This window comes from Neolamprologus multifasciatus, chromosome 22 (genome assembly GCF_963576455.1).
Source record: "Neolamprologus multifasciatus chromosome 22, fNeoMul1.2, whole genome shotgun sequence".
Taxonomy (NCBI): Eukaryota; Metazoa; Chordata; class Actinopteri; order Cichliformes; family Cichlidae; genus Neolamprologus; species Neolamprologus multifasciatus.
In genome coordinates this window covers 34,222,785-34,240,573 of record NC_140459.1, presented here as the reverse complement: position 1 = coordinate 34,240,573, position 17,789 = coordinate 34,222,785, and the positions used below count along the sequence as shown (strand labels likewise).

The window sequence follows — 17,789 nt, the reverse complement described above, 5'->3', positions numbered from 1 at the left end:
AGTCGTGTTTTTCCTTCCAGGAACCACAAGGCTTCACTTTTAAAGGTGAAGTGTGAAAGAAATGGACATATTTGAAGTCCAACACCTTTTTCCAGTCACATTATTAAAGCAGACAAACTACAAGCTCATTTTCATTCCAACAAGTCATCTTCTGACCTGGACTAACAACACTGGTCTCTATGTGCAGCTGGCTGTGAGACCAGTGCTCAGGGAGCGTCTACAAAGTGCAACACTGAAAGAACATCACACACTCATTTGCTTCCATCATCCAACCTGAAGAGGAAACAGAGACGGCTCCCCTTCAAAGTAAAAGCTGCTCCTTTTGGACACAGTATCAAAGAAAGTCTACAGTATAACATAGAAAAGACAGAACAAAGTTTGGGTTGTTTTTAAATTGTGCAGAAATGAAACTACACTAAGCTCAATTATGTGACAGACATTTCATCCCATGTCAGTTTGGCCTCATCCTGGGCCGGATTATCCAGCACACACTCTGACCACAGGCCCAGGGGCCACGCACAGCTGGGCTCCATCCAAGAGACAGGAAACAAACCAACACAATAAGAAAAAGCACCATGTGATCTTCTTACATCTTCAAGACAAACACAGTAAAAACATGAGCATATTTGTTTCCTGATAAAATGATGTGACAGGTAGAACAGAGTAAAGTGGTGGTGTTACAGCCTTTCTCCCCTCTGCTGCCGAGGCTGTTAGTCTCTCCCAAACTCAGCTACAGGACTTCCACATGAATGAAAGCAGCAGAAGTGGCTTTACAAATGAAAGAGGAAGAGGAGAAGAAGAGGAGAGGGAGGCCACCCTGACCATCACTCCAGCTGAAAACATCACACTTCCATTAAAGTTGGTGAGAAAATGTTGAGCAGGATGAGCTGCTGGCTAATCTGGAGGCTGTAGCAGCAGCTCACAGTCACCGTGGATTTCCACTCATGAAAAAGCTCTGGCTGCTTCATTTCTCATCTCATATCAGAGACTTTAAAGCTTCACTGAAGCTGTACTGTGATGCTTCCATATTCCAGTGAGGCCTCCATAATGATTTCAGCTGTTCTGTACACACTGTGTGCCCTGTATGGCTCAAAGTCTCTGCAGCCTGTTTTTATCTGCTATCATCAGATCTTCATCATCCTCATTCACATCCCTCACACACTCTACAGCCTCATCAGCACTGACTTCATCTTCACTGACTGATGGAGCACAACATGAACCTGTGGAGGCTGAAACACTGTCCTGTCAAACATCTCCCCGTCACCACTCCACTTCTGTCAGCCTTTAAATGAACCCTGCTCAAGTCTGTCACTTCTGTTTGGAGCCAAAAGGAAAAACTGTTGTTCAGTCGTTTGGAAAGACAACATTTCTGAAAGCACTCAAACTTCTTCACATTTGTCTTCAGACACATCCTGAACATTTAGGAACTAAAGAAAGTTTCAAACATCAATCAAAGACCTGAAATATAGAAAAACAACAACAGCCGCAGTCAGTGAACTCACCTCAGAGTCTCCAGCCGACAGTTTGGACTCTCCAGTCCAGCACACAGAAGCTTCACACCTGAATCCTGCAGGTTGAGGTTGAAACTCATGTCCAGCTCTGTCAGATGGGAGGGGTTGGACTTCAGAGCTGAGGCCACAACTTCACAGTGAGTCTCTGAGAGTTGACACCAAGTCAGTCTGTGATGATAGAAAATATAAAATGTGTTATTATAAAAGCAGAAAATCTGCATTATAAACACAGACTGAATGTATATGAAGACAAAACAGAGTGAGGTCATAATCTGATGAATCTGCTCTTCACATCTGTGCTTCAGCTCCTCTTACTGTGTTTGACATGACACAACGATTGAGTCTCTCTCAGACCTGCAGACTTTTAATGAGAATCTTTGTTTGGCTTTAATCTGCAGATGAAGGAGGAAGATGGTGTCACATTTAGGCTTCCATAATGTCCACAGTCTGTCACTGAGATCTGATCCAGAGTCAGAGTGAAGACACACATTTGGACTGTTTCCTGTTTTGACTCCAGAACATTTTGAATGAGTTCAGCTCAGTGAAGAGTTCCAGCTGGAAAGATGATCTCTGTTTGCTACCTGCTGTCAGGTACGACTGTTCACGTCCACACGCAGGAAAAACCTGCTGACTGTTACCAAACGGAGCAGAAATCTCATCACTGGACAATAATGATGAATGAACTCAGAGCTGCTGATATCAGATCTGATTTCAGGAACTAAACACAGAAATGATTGGCTCATTTTAGCTTTCTGAGCCATTATCTGCTGGTGTGTCGCTAGTTGGCAGAAAATGATTTGTATTCCTGTTCAGGGCTTCAGTGTTTATGAGTCCAGATCCAGGTGACAGCAAGTCAAAATGATGTCACCTGTCTGTGTCCAGCAGCAGCCTGTATTCACTTTGAATATTGTTATCACCTGACATGGATCAGTTTGTCTTTGATTGGTTTGTAAATGTCACTGTTTCCATTGGACCTGAGTGACGGTACAAAGACAGAGAGGGAGAGAAAGGAGAGAGAGGATGGAGACAGCAAAGAGAGAGCAAACACACACAGGTGAGAGTGGACAGGTGACCAAGGTCAGCAACCAATCAGAGAGCTTCTGTTTGACCCACAGTCACTGATGATGACTGCACATAACCATCAGTGTGTTACTCTGATATCAAATATGGATGCTGCTCTTATAATAATGATCATCAGATGATATTATTGTTATTTTGTAGCTGAATACGATGTTTGTGTGATTATCAGTGAAAGCAGCAGTGAGGAGGATGGAGAGAGAGAGAGGACAGAGGGGGAAGTTAGAAACACTAAAAGGATTTTTCATGGATTTCATGGATGATTTGAGTGATTTCCAGCAGGACACTTAAACATGTCAGTGGACGTCCTAAAGAACATATTCACTGATATGAAACGTGTCATTGAACAGGATCAATATCAGTGGAAACATGGTGGAAACAGCTGTGACTGCATGGATGTGACACACTTCAAATCTGTTCTCCACTCTTGGATTTGGGATCCATGGAGCTGCTGCTGAGTCTGTACGATAAAGGATGGTGTGGAAGGTTGCAGCGTACGGACACAAACACTTTGTGGTTACAATCTGATTTTATTTTCAACATTAAACTACTAACCTACACTGATCAATGATGTTAATGATCACATCTGGACTCACCGAGCCTTTCTGCAGTTCCTCACAGCTGGAATCAGTCTCAGTCGTCCCTGCTCTGATGTGTTGTACTTCATCAGGTCCAACTCATCCAGAACCTCCTCTGACATCTGCAGCATGAAGGCCAGAGCTGAGCACTGGATCTCAGAGAGATACTGTGATCTGTTCTCTGACTTCAGGAACTCTTGGATCTCCTGATGTACTGAGAGGTCGTTCATCTCCATCAGACAGTGGAAGATGTTGATGCTTCTGTCAGGAGAGATTTCATCACTGTTCATCTTCTTCAGGTTGTTGATGACTCTCTGGATGGTTCCTGGACCGTTCTCTGTCTGACCCAGCAGACCTACTAAGAGTCTCTGGTTGGACTCCAGACAGAGGCCATGAAGGAAGCGAACAAAAAGGTCCAGGTGGCCATTTTTACTCTGGAGGGATTTCTCCATGACTTTAGCCAAAAAGGCATCCATTGATGAGAAGCTATAAGACTTGAACATGTTCTTCCCTATAAAACCTTCTACCACCTTTGTCTTCCTGTTGGTGTGACAGTGGAACATGTAGACTGCAGCCAGAAACTCCTGGATGCTCAGATGAACAAAGCAGTAGACTGGTTTCTGGAAGATCACACACTCTCTTTTGAAGATCTCTGTACAAACTCCTGAGTACACCGAGGCCTCTGTCACATCCAGACCACACTGCTCCATTGTTTTTTTAACAATCTGGGTTCATTAAAAAAATCACCATCCCTTCAGCTTGTTTGTGGCCAAAAGTGTCCATGTGTTATGTTTTTGTTTTTTTTTGTTTTTGTTTCTTTGCTACTTTTTCTGCATAAAGTTGTTTCATAAATATAAAATAGTCATTACGTTTTACATTTGTAATCCTTCAAACACCATTTTCTAGTACAATGCACTTGTTTGAAGACAACCTCAAAACTCACCATTTCATATATCAGCAGTGCTACTGGAAATTATTGTACAGTGGTCCCTCACTGTAACGCGGTTCACCTTTCGCGGACTCGCTGTTTCACTGATTTTTTTTTTCTTTAACAGCACATTGTGTTGTGCGTTCTGATTGCTGTAGACCATTGTCAATCAATCTAGTGCCGTGTCTTCTGCACGGCAGCGGTCCCCAACACCCGGGCCCGTTTGGTACCGCGCCGCGAGAGTTGAGGCTCGGGTGTGAAGTGTATGGTTTTCAGGGGTTTTAATCGTTAAGTCGGGTTCCCTGGGTCTTTTCCCGTGTTGTGGTCGTGTGTCTTATTTTGAAAGAACTATTTACGCATTACCATAGCGACCAGAGAGCATTTAGAACCAGAGAGGAGGATGTTACTCTCAGTGTTGTTGGTGCATTTCAGGAGGACGCTGCTAATAAAGTTACACAATCACACAGTGATTTACAAAATACCACAGTTTTTGTCTTTGTCTGTGTAACCCAACCAGTGCAGGGGCCTCCCTACACCCCGGACTCTGCGTTGTGTAAGTTTGTGTTGGATTGGGGTGCACAGTAGAGAGACCAGTCGGACACAGGCGTTCAATTTGTGGCTCGGACCGCGCCGTTTATTCAGATGCTGGGGCAAACACCACTCCAACTCTGCTGCTGGCCCTTTGCAAATCACAGTAAACACTGCGTATTATCAACATAGTAAAAGCCAACAACAAATATATAAAACACACATTAAGAAAAATAATCATGTCTTTACAAAATTCCTCGGTCTCAGGAATGTGTATGACACAAAACTAACATAGCTGGACTACCAGCAAATTGTAGCTGAAAAGCTAATGCTTCATCTTGCATTACTTTGCCCGAATGAGTGCTCTGCTAACAAGCGGGAATGTAGCCCGAAATTGCGGCAGATATTACAAAATGGAACATGCACACAAACTGCTCATACTCTCATTAGACAGCACATGAACCTCTCAATAAACAAAATATATGCTTAGCAAACCGTCATTTTACACAGTGGAACACTTATTTTTAAACAAAAAACCAATGCAGTACACCACTGACAGTGCTTACCTTTGCAAATCACAGTAAACACTGAACCAAGATGTCGCCCGCGCGAACGAGAAATCTGAACTACGGTGTCCTGCAGAGGACAAATGGTCAAAATTGCTAAAATTTACAATGTATATGCAGCTCAACAGCGACACCTTGTGACCTATTCCAGTCACTGCCTTACATCTGTATCATTTTATTTTGTTGTATTTATCTGCGACACCTTAAAGGCCGCTCTGTGAAAATATTGTCTGACATTAAACTGGACAGTGGAGCAAAACACGTTGGAGACCGCTGCTGTACAGTACAGAATGAGTTTAGTTTGTCGAATTAATATAAATCTTCGATCGCTAGCAGTGTAACTCTGAAGTGCTGCACTGTATGTTTGTAAGTTTTCTCCCCAACAAACACAACAATGCCGACGAAACGTTTTGCACGGTTTCATTGTATAATACTGGACTTATGTTTCTACCAAGGTTTGAACTTTAAGAGTGTTTAAACAAAAGAAAAAAGTGTGAAAACGTTCGTGCCTGTCTGAGGAAAGTGTATAAACAACTCGTTCTCACTCCCGACGCGTAAAATACTGATGATTTGTCACGTCCCTTAACTTCTCATGCTGAGACTCATGCTTTTTATGAGACGCTGTGGGTTGTCAATTCATTCCAATATGAACCCGCTCGCGGCGATAAGACACGCTTCGAGCAGAGGCTCCAGCCATCCATTTACTCCAATAATAACCCCGTCACGGCGAAACATGAAGCACAATCTAACTGGAGAACCGGGGACCCTCTCCCCCGACGTGGTTTTCTCCCTAATTCAAAGCTTTCTTTCTTTCTAAAGCAGTTTTTGCGCTAAGAGTTCTGCTAGCTCTTTACAAACTGATGATGCTAACGTTAATTGCTAACGTTAACCAGAGCGCCAAGACTGAAAATCATTTGAATTGCGTTAGTTATGTGTTTATGTCACTGAGTTCTGCAAAAATCTCTTTCCTCTTTAGTTTGAAAATGAGTGATTCAGAGGATCCCGAGCTGGAGGAAGAGCTTCAAGCTGCTGACGAACTCCTTCAAGACATGCAGGTGACATTTTTTTTTAATGTGATGTAGTGGAAACAATTGTTAAAGAGGGAACACACTTGTCTAATATATTGTACGTAGTAAACGTTATATTATTTGATATATATATATATATGTGTGTGTGTATATATGTATATAGATATATATATATACACATATATAAATATTTATATATATATATATGTATATATATATATATATTAGGGGTGCAACGATACTCGTATCGATATTGAACCGTTCGATACAGTGCTTTCGGTTCGGTACGCATATGTATCGAACAATACAAAATTTTTAATTTATTTTATCAACTTTCCTTCTGACGGTGCTGTCTGTGTTGAGCGCTCAGTGGATCTGCGCTCGACAGTGCAGCCTAGGCGGAGTAGTCGAACACAGATTCACTGAGCGCAGGGCAAGCTAGCGACACAGAAGTTAAGCTCTCCTTGCAACATGGCAAATTGAACCTCCCCCACCCTCATTCAGATCTGGCGTTTGGAACTATTTTGGTCTTCATGTGACGTATGACCCTGATGGTAAGCGCGTCATGGACTAAAGTAAAACAGTATGTTGGATGTGCCAGCAATGCTCAATTACATGGGTGGGAACTAGTGTGTTAGCGCAGTTAGCTCGTTAACGTGTTGGCCGTCCAGCCCTGCACGAGGCGATCCGCGGTAGCTCGTTAACGGAGATTTGCCGTGTTGTGGCTAACCTCATTTCAGATTAACGCTGACAGCACTAGTGGGAACACAACGAATATGACTGCACATTTACTCCGACATCATCCTCGTGCAAAGACAAGTGGAAGCAGACAAAAACAACAAGCAGCATGCTACAAACTTTACCCGAGTCATTTAGACAACCGTTAGCACATGATTCTCCTTATGGAGACCTGATATGTTTAATATGCTGCTGAGAATATAGCCCAGAAGAAGCGTATAGTAGAGCTTTTATTTTGGAAAGAGACATTTCTCTGTAATAAATTCTCTTTTCCAAAGATGAGTGATTCCTCAATCAGATACAGGGCTCACAAAATCGCTAGCCCGATGTCCCGGGGCTAGCGATTTTTCGGGCTACCAAAATCTCTCTGCCCTGCCCGTTGGTCTATCGTAGGAAGGAAAAATATATGTCAATGCTTTTGCATTCTTTCGGAAATGTAGCTGGGTAATTATGTCATTGGCATCGGCCACTGTCAATATGTGACATATTGAAATCGCGTTTGAATTTGCGCTTGTTTTTTGCTTTCACTTTGTAATCGCGTGAACTGTGTATAGAGAGCGACAGCACTGATTGGTGAGTGATGATAATTTGCGCACCAATTCCTCTGATGTCGTCTTATCAATCGTTAGCTTACTATGCAAACATGACAAGTGAAATCTCCCGCAGCTTAAACATGTGAGAGGTTGATCGCAGAGAATCGCTGAGTGTTATGTGAGTGCGTGTGTAAAATCAGCAGGATATATATTTTAGTTCTGCTGAGCCAAATAAGAAGGTCAGGGTGAAGAAGTGACAGCCAAAGAAAAGCTTACCACAAAACGGAAAAGTTATGACAAATCAGACTATAAGGCAAAAAGAAAGTGCAGCTTTATGGTTTCATGGACAAAAGAATTTCTGTGGCTGCAACATGACGAGCTAAATAACCAGGGCTGCACATAAGTGGTCCGCAGGTGCGCATTCGCTGTCAAAATAAAAAACGCGCACAAGATAAGAAGTTGCAACGCGTGTTTGCGTCCATAAGATTTTCTGGAGGAGGACAGACATTTGTTTAGAACTCTTAAAGATGTCGAAGAAGCTCCTTTAAGGAGTTACTTTGGTTTTCCTCCACCTCCAAAGAAATGTCAGAAGGAGTCCGAACCACAAAAGAAGCGCGTATTCTCGGAAAAGTGGTTGCAGGAGGTGAGCTGGCTTCAAACAAATGATGAACGCACAGAGATGTGGTGCAGAATGTGCCGTGAAAATTTAATAAATTACAAATTAAACAGCATGAACATTTTTTTTTTGTATCGAAAAAATATCGAACCGTGACACCAAAGTATCGAACCGAACCGTGAATTTTGTGTATCGTTGCACCCCTAGTGTTTTCCCTTCCTGTCCTTTCCAGGAGAAGATTCCAGAACCACAGCAAAACCACGAAGGGGTTGGTGAGAATCCAGGAACCAAGAGGAGGGGCACCCAAAAGAAGCACAGAGCACAGAGAAACCTCTCAGAAAATGTGTTGTTTAGATTGAAAAGAACATTAAAAGCTTGTTAGACAGAGGTTATAATGTGAGCACAAAGTAATGAAGGGTACTGGGAGGATTAGCTTTAGTAATAGTTTGTATGATTTTAATGTGATGTCAATTGCCCAAACACAGTGTTCAGACCGGATATGCTCCACCCGTTAAAGGGGGCGAAGGGACAAAGTGAACTGTAAGTGTGTGCTTAGAAACCAGGAGGAAATGTTTAAAAGAGGAAACGGGTTAACTGTGTAGAGATCGTTTCCATAGACTGACAAAAGTAATGTTGGAGCTTTTTACCAGGACAAAGTTAATTATATCTGATTTTAGTTCACAGTAGTTATTGAGGGAGTCAGTTAATTAGGTTAACTCAAAAAATGAGTTAAAAAGGGGGAGACTGTTACGCAATAAATATATATATTCTTAGTGCTTATTTTCTGATTATATTGTTTTTTGTGCTTTGTAATAAAGTCTGTGAGAGAGGTCAGAGGGTGAAAGGTCGCCTAGCAACAGAGGCTTTAGTAAGGGGAAGTTAAGAAACAGGAAGTTTAGTGCAGAGCTGCAGAGGCATATTAATAAAATACAGGAAACCAGACAGAAAAAGCAGAACTAAGTAACACACACACACATTAGTCAGAGCAGAAGGAGTTGTTTTGATGGAAACTGTGTGTGTCTGTGTGTGACCTATAGCAGAACTATGTATACCCATTCTGGCTTCTAATGCTTTCAGACCTGAGCGTGTGTTAGTGGGTACAGGTCTCCGTTTCCAGAAATGTACAATAAAGATCATTTTTTGAACTTGACCACTCTGAGTCGGAAGTCTTTCTCTGTCGCCAAAAGAATTCAAAAGAAGGGAATTTAATAGTCACATAGCATCGATTTGTCACATGGCATCGGTGTGTTAGGTTTTGGGATGAGAACGTGTTGGATGGTTACCTGTCTTGGTCTGGTGGAGGTCTCTTCCCATAAGAAGACTGATGACTTTTTCATTAACACTGAAGTGTTTCTTTCTTCTCTCTCCCCTCAGATGACGTCACACTATAACCAAGGACACCTCATAGGGGATCATCTGATTGTGGCTTCTCTAATAATCTTTCTAATAGTAATATTGTTCACTGTTATGTTACAGAGTGAAGTGAGATTAGTGCTGTAAAACTTCCATAACACTGAACAGATGCCACCACAGATATGTTGAAATCTCAGTCAAAACAAGTAAAAACAAATGAAATCCATGAATCAGAAATGCTGATTGTTGAACAGATAATTCAGTCTGTACATGAGGAGGATCCACTTTAGACTAAACTACATACAGAAACACAGGAACCAGGGCACAGTGTAAATCCAGGACCTCTGTGTGCAACAGCTGACCTGTATGAACACAAAACATTGATTGAAGTCCACGTTGATGCTTTCTGTCTGTTTAACTTTTACATTTGAAGTAACACAAACTTCAAACACACAGATCAGGTAGAAAACTGTGGATTAGAAAACAAATTCATCAAGAAGGTCCTGAAGCAACAAGTTCATCATTGCATAGAGTAAGAAAAAGGACATGAATCATCCCACGGGTATGTGCAGTCGTTATATTATCATCACCTAAATCATGTCTGCATACTGTGTGTGTGTGTGTGTGTGTGTGTGTGTGTGTGTGTGTTGCTTTTTTAAATATTCTACTTAGAGTTCAAATTTGGATAGTGATAAAAACATTGCACTGCTTCATTTAATATTTAATTGAACACATCTGTGGTTGAATTTGAATCTTAAATGTTTTGATTTCAAAGATGTGGTTCTGATATGAAGGAACAGAAAGTAAATTGTTGCCATGGATACAGTGAGACAGACGCCTCAGACCCTTATTTTTTATTTCTTTTACTTTTTATTTTATTGATTCATTTCTTTATTTTTACATTTGAAAAAGTGTATTTGTCTGAATGAACTAATCCCCATTTTCCATGCTTTGTATCACTGGTCATACTGGGAACAGCCATAGAAAATGTTTGTAAAGAAGAAATCTTAAACATGAGCAGATTCTCAGGCGATTTCTGTTTCCTAACCATTGTTTCAGTGCACACGTCCCATCACTACATGTGTGTTAAAGATTTCTTTGGGATCCAAATAATCCACTGACAGTTATCAGTACAAACAGAATGCAAAAATCAAAAGTTCATACTTCAGAGTTACTAAAACAGAGATCTGAGGAAAAATGGTTATTCACACGACTTTTCATGTGTGAACAGTAGGGATGGGTATCGTTTAGGTTTTATCCGATACCGGTGCCAAACCGGTACTTTTGAAACGGTGCCGGTGCTTAAACGGTGCTTAAAGAATGGAGAACACACACTTTGTCCAAAAACCTCTCATGTTCAGCTGTTTTTTTGTAAAAAGATAACAATGTTAGCCTTTTCTGCAGCTATGGGGCATATATGGTATCACTCTTGGCTGGAAGCAGCTTAAACAATGGAAAAAACACAAACTTTGTCCAAAAACCTCTCATGTTTAACTGTTTTCCACTTTTTCTTTGGTCATTTTAGCCTTTTTGTCCAGGGTGAAGGGAGTATCTGCCATCAAACAAGAAGACAGCTGCATGTAGCTATGATGATGTTTGCTAGTTCACCTTACATGCATTAATGTAATAACGTGGTTAGCCTACTCAACGTAAATTACACACGAACAACATTAAGCTACTCACGCAGAGAAGAACGGCTGCTGCTGCATCATCATCCTCATCATTTCTGCTACACTGGCAGGGCTAGGGGCCAGGACTCTCCTCTTCGGGTTTTTGGGGGATGTTGCTAACTCCGGGTCGATAACAGGCACCACACCCACCGTAGATGTGCTCGGTGTGAGGTCTCGCAGCAAGCTATCAAATACAGTGCATTTCTCGGCTTTTAAAAAAAACGCTATGCGTCGCCAGGTGTTTCATCAGATTTGAGGTGTTACCTCCTTTGACAGTATCACAATATCAGCTTAAAGCACTTGTTGCAGCTGCTGAGTTTGCATCTTTTGCTGTGAAGTACAGCCAGACTTTGACCGCTTCGCCTTGGGCATTTTTAATCTGTAGCTCTGCTCTAAAAGAACGTACGTACCTGGGCCCACCTACTATCCTCGGAAACGTAAAATGATTGGCTAGAATCCAAAGTGTATCACAGCTCAGGGAAATAAAGCACCGAAATGTGCACTGCTTTTCAGTCTGGTTACTACCATTTATGTCAGAACCGGTACCCATCCCTAGTGAACAGTAGAGGTGGTTTCATTTTCAAATGTAGGTATTGCAGTGAGGATTGCAGGGCGACATTTGCTGAATAGCTGGCAGCTCTGCTCCTGTAGACTGCCTCTGAATGTGTGTGTGGTAATAAAGTCACTTTAATTAAATGTCACCTGTTAGGGAAAACTTTGTATTAACTGAAGAAAGTTCACTTCTCTTTCATTGCAGCTCCACTCTTATTTTTGATGCACTCATTTGTTTAATAAATGATTTCAATGATTTTGCCACACCTCTCCATTGTCAGGTCGGAGCATGTGTGCTTTTGATGAAATGCTGATATGATTACGCTTGATTGGGGAAAGATTTCCACAGGTGGTGTTGTTGGTCTCCTTTCTTCCAGTTTTCTTGTTGCTGCCTCTCTCCTCACCTCAGTTGCTGCAGCTGTATCATGTATGTTGTTATGTTACATACAAAGAGGAACAGGAATTTGTGACATTAAAGAGTAAAGATTCTTCTAATTGTTTTCCATCTCATCTCCTACTGCTTTAGTGTGCGTGGACAATATATGAGTAAATCATTACCAAGCCAGATTATATTTGGAATATTTAAAACAGAGTAATTACAGTGAAATCTGCTTTCAATGTGACATTTACTTTGATCCTTTAAGACACAGTTTATACATCAGACAAACTGTTTGTAGAGCGACTAAATGTTTAATATTGTTGTTAAAGTTGTACAGATGAGCGTTAATCACCAACAGCTTCATTAATGTGGATGAACTGGACGGTTCCAGGGAAACTATCAGGATCACATGCCTCCAGTGGTCACTGTGAGTAACTACAACTCTGCACATACAATAATTAAGATGAAGATATGTTTTTATTGTAGAAAGATGAACCAAATTTAGTTTGACTCTCTGACAAACGATGGCAAGATGAAAGTAGTTTGTTAAAAAAAATGGTAACGAAGAAAACAAATACAAACAACAGCATATCCTGATATGAGGCTCACAGGATCAGGATCAATACAATACATAGCAACCGACATTGATGTTGCCATGGTGACCGCTGCCATATATAGTATTTCTGTTACCTCACTTGTCTTAAACATCAACGCTGGCTGTTTTTCATTTTACTAATGAGTACAGTGTACATTTTAGGACATCGTCAGGTCTCAGGAAAAAAGTTCTCAGGTCTCAGACTCACACGAAAAAACAAGAAAAAAAAAAGTTAAACAAGAATCAGTCCATTCACCATGGAAACATCAAAGTAGAAAGTGATGTCAGTTATGATTGGCTGCACAGCTGGATCACATGACCAGGTGAGTGGAACAAATAACAGGAAGCTTCTCTTGTGGCGTTCTAATAATCATTTGAATTGATAACTTGTGATTTCCAGACTGTTCTTTATCTTTTCATTGTCGTCTGAAACACAGAAAAATATCAATGTTGGAAAATATGACATTTATATCTAGTTTCTAAAGGATGGTTTAATTCTCCAAAGGCCACCACAGACATGACAAAGTTATTTCATCATTATAATGCACAAAAATAAAAATCAGGATGAGCCCTGCTGCTCACCAAACTTGTGTTGAATAACAATTTGTGAATCATTTAGTTTAAAACAGCTGCCAGGCCCCCCTTTGTTTTACAAGAAAAATGTTCGCGCCCCCCCTCGTGCGTGCACGCACGCACACATCCTCCAACCACACACATATTTTGCTCCATTGCAGTTTATTTCACACCTCAAACATTTAGTGAACAATTAAGCAAATACAAGTAATCTGCAATACATTACAGGTAGTAAGAAAATTAACTACTAACTCTTTTACGCTGCGTCCGCACTTTTTTAAAAAACGCAGCTGTTTCGTCCACGCGTAAACGGCGTTTCGAATCACCAAAAACAAAGATTTTTTAAAACTCCCTTTTTGCGTATACGTGTGGACGAGGAATACAGAGTTCATTTCGCAACGTCAAAGGTATGTGCCTTTTTTCACGTCACGCTGTGCACCACGTTATTGTTTACATGAGATGAATTGCAGAATGATGGAGACAAAATACTGTTAATCTGACTGTCTGCAGGTTTTACACGCAGTTACTGTCCCTCTGTTTACAAAGGCAGAGGCGTCACCGTGTGATTATTTTACATGTAGTTGGTTTTTTCCTGTGTAATAATATTCAACATTGCATCAATACATTTTTCAAAAAATGTCTCTCTGTGCAAAATGGGTTCAAAAACATAAACAGCTGTTGGATCCTGTTTGTCTGTTATTTGAACCGGGGGAACAAATCGTAGCAGGATCAGCCTGATGTTATTTGTATCCTGCTGTAACTTTACTGTATAAAGAGCTAGCATCTCCAACATGTCAGGAGTAGTTAGTCATTACAACAAGTGTTTGTGAACTACAAATCAAGAATGTGGGATCCTGTTTGTCCGTGATTTAAACAGCCCAGCGCTGCTCCCGATGCAGGGAAAACCAACCCTGCAGGGAGACCTACCTCGGCACTTGTGCAGGTGAAACCAAAGGGAAGATTTGCTTCACCATATTTTCTAGTCTTTGGCTTAGAATGAAGTTGGTTTGGAAAAATATTCAGCGATGCTTCATCTCCTGCTTTGCGTTTGTGGACGCGCCCCGTGCTAGCAGTGTCCAAGCATTGTTTTTGTTTTGTTTTTTCCATTTCTTACCTCTTCAGACCATCTCTACACAGCAGCTGTTCACAAACATCAAATCTGTCTGGATGATCAGGATATGACTGAACCTCCTCCACATGTGTCACCTTCCTGTTGTTGTCAGACAGTTGGAGCTTTGTGTTCACTGTGTTTGTGTCGATTGTGAGTTGACAGGAATCTGATGGAGAGAACAAACACAATCCAGCTGCAGTTATTGATCCATCATCTGTTCATTGATTGACACTTTGATGATGACTCCTGACATGATGAAGATGGTTGAATGTGTGCTGCTTTGTTTTCATGAATCCCATTAAAAACACACTTACACTTCCTCAGACCTGGTCTCAACCATCGGACTCCAGCAGGCTCCACCCTGAAAGGAGGAGGGGGGTCAGAGCAGCACAGTCAGCATGCACACATGGACATTACATGGCTCTCATACACACACTGTTACACACTGATAAAGGAACAGTCCAACATTTTGACACATAAATGTTTCAACTTCAAAAGAGCAAAACTCATAATCACATCACATTTAATCTCCTTTATTAAGCACGATGTCCAGGGAGCATTGACATGTGCCACAGTCAAGGTTCAACACACTGTGACATTCATGCTGTCAGGGAGTGGCTGCATATTAAATGTAAAGACTGGGACTGGCTACAAAAACTGATTCAGTACAGGTAGAGTGCAGCAGCCAGTGCATCACATATTTTGAGCTAATGCAGCGGTCATCACACCACATACTGCTTTCTATGTAAAGGAGCCTTCATTCTCAGATTAGGGCTTTTTGTGACCATAAAGTCTGTCTCACAAGGGCAGCCACTGGTCCAGGCGAGGAGGCCTCCACAGTGGGATGTCTGAGGGTGCAGACATGGGTGAAGTTAGGACCAGGTGCCAGTGGACCTGTGGACCTCTGGAGATAGGAGTTATTGTTTCACTCCACCAAAAGCTGGAGAGAAAGATGTTTATTAATAATCCTTCTAATTAATAAATGCTCTGTAGAGCAAATTTGTTGAAGGTAAACAAACATAAATGATGGAAACAGCATCAACCAATCACAACGCTGCACTCTTGCAGGAGGAGGTTGTGATTTGATGCATGTGATGAATATATTTATTTCTTATTCTCCTAACAGGAAAATGATCTTTTATTTTTGTATATTTATACTAACATAAGTGCATGTAAAGGCTCGTCATCTTGATTTATTTATTCAGAAATGATATCAAACAATAATACAGGGAAACCCTGAATTAAATGACACAATTCTTGGTCATTGATGGTTACAGCTAACAGTGTCTCTGGGACCACTTTTGACAGCATTTGACTGAAGTGCTGGTTGGCTGCAGGGCCACCATGAAGGCTCTTTCTGGAGCTCTCAGTGCTGCAACACATATCCTGCAGTGCAGGCTGCAGGGTAACAGGACCAGTGGTTGTTAGTGCTACATCCACTTTACAGTCAAAAACACCCACTAGTCTGGGCCTAACACCCAACTGGTGACCCGGTTTCCTCCACCAGCTCCATCCCTTTGTTTCTTAATCTCTTCTTTCTGTTGGAATGATTATTTCTTATTATAATTATAATTTTAAGGTTGATCGACCAAAGTTCACTTTGACTGCATTCTATTTTTCTGTTGTTTTCCACTAACTATTATCACAAAGTCCAGAAGATCAATTTGATATTTTAGCACAAACAAGTTTCAGTAGTAAACGTTCAGAAGCAGCAAACTAGCAGTGCAAAATAGCCCATTTTAGTAGGTGGCCAGTTAAGTTGAGTGACCTAGTAATCCATTTACTTTTAATAATATGTCTTTCTAAGCTGGAGAAACAACTTCCCCCTAATTCTAGTTCATGCTGGGCCAGGCTAAACATGTCCTGGACATGGTCTCTGCACACAGATAAAACTTAAAATAAATAAAGAGAGTGAAAATGTCAGTTCCTTTCCAGAGATCAGTTTGAACAGGCTGCACCGTTGTTGCTGACAGAGATTTTGTCCTTTGAGACCCCATACAGACATCTACTGTTTAAGTTAGACCAGAAATGGGAAAAATGTTCCTATATGTGTGATTGTTCAAATAACACTGGTTTCCAGCATTAAGTAATCAGACAGAGCCAGTTTCCTCATCTATCAGACACTGTTTGTGGCTGTAACGGCCATCTACATACCTCAGAGTGTCCAGTCTTAGCTGCTCAAGCATCTTCACTCCTGCCTCTCCTGGGTTATTGTAGCTCGGTCCAGCTCTTTCAGATGGGAAGAACTGGAGCTAAAAGCTGAGACCAGAGACTTGCAACCTTCCTCTGTGATCAGGCAGCCTGACAGCCTGCAGACATGACAAATACTCTTAGAGAATAGCAAAATAGCTAAATGCTAACAGGAAATTGCAGCCAAAAATCATGAAGAAATGGCATGACTAAAACAGGAGTTAAAAATAGCCATTAGTCAATCTAAACCTTAGATTGTAAACCTCTAAACCTCATCTACTGAACATTTCAAGAACGCTGACCTGAGTGTTTCCAGTTCACAAAATGGACCTTTCAGTCCAGAAGACAAAACTTTCACTCCAGAGTCCTTCAGGTCATTGTGACTCAGGTCAAGCTGTCTCAAACTAGAGGGCTGGGAGCTGAGTAGTGAAGACAGAGTTTCACAGCTTCTCTCTGAGAGATTACAGACACTCAATCTGAAGAGACAATAATGAGAAAAATAATCATGTTAAACTTTCTGGTCTGAACCTTTGAAAAAAACACGATCTAGATAAAATATCATCTCTATAGAGGTTAAATCATGTGGAGGGTTAATTAATCATCAATAATTAATCAATTAGTCATCATTAAATAATTTATTAAATGTCATTAATGAATTAAGTTCAAAATACTTAATAAATTAAATATATACATAATTGATTTAATGCCATGTAATTTCCAATAAATGAATTTCAATTTGATTGATTTTTAAATATATTTAATTAAACAATTATTGACACATTTAATTAATTATTTAAGAATCTATTTATTTAATTCATTTTGGCCCTTCTAGCCCTGCAGCTGTGCATGTGCTTACATATCCACTGGTATGTATCCTACAGGTATTCTCACAGCAGTGCTGCTGAACATTAAATGACCAGCAGATGTCAGTTCTTCATAATAAGCAGTTAAACGAGGCTTTGTGTGATCTGCCTTTGGGCGAAGCAACTGGCCAGAAAAATTGGACACATTCACAGAGCTTTACCACACCATCACTAGACAACAATGGAATTATTTGAACTAAAAACAAATAATCAGAAAGTCTTCTGCCTGGTCTCGTACCTCTGTGTTTCTGTAACATGAATAATGAGCTGAAATTCTCCTCACGACACCACCGATCAGCTCGAAGGGCCCTCGAGTTTACCTGCATGCATCCTGTTCACCTGTCAGCTGTTTACCACCTGCTGCTTATTCAGGAAACACGCCCACATTACCTGGTGACAG

At 41.0% G+C, this 17,789-nt stretch overlaps 3 protein-coding genes across 5 annotated transcripts in view; all 3 read right to left on the bottom strand.

The window, feature by feature from the left end:
• LOC146493869 (protein NLRC3-like) overlaps positions 1-17,789 on the bottom strand; it is a 53,453-nt gene that overhangs the window by 4,238 nt on the left and 31,426 nt on the right. The window lies entirely within an intron of this gene.
• Positions 1-17,789, bottom strand: part of LOC146493871 (stonustoxin subunit beta-like) — a 50,039-nt gene that overhangs the window by 28,300 nt on the left and 3,950 nt on the right. The window contains exons 2-3 of one of the 2 annotated variants that reach the window (XM_085149735.1): positions 16,829-17,002; positions 16,491-16,645 (exon numbers count right to left, since the gene is read on the bottom strand). The gene's annotated coding sequence lies outside the window, so the exon portion shown is untranslated. Of the gene's footprint in view, positions 1-16,490; positions 16,646-16,828; positions 17,003-17,789 lie in introns of those variants that run through there. The other variant, XM_085149737.1, reaches the window with a different exon arrangement.
• LOC146493872 (protein NLRC3-like) lies at positions 23-3,882 on the bottom strand. The gene is made up of 2 exons (XM_085149719.1): positions 3,185-3,882; positions 23-1,679 (listed from the first exon to the last, which is right to left on the bottom strand). The coding sequence occupies exons 1-2, from the start codon at positions 3,874-3,876 to the stop codon at positions 1,499-1,501; spliced, it is 873 nt and encodes a 290-aa protein (XP_085005845.1). The 5' UTR covers positions 3,877-3,882; the 3' UTR covers positions 23-1,498.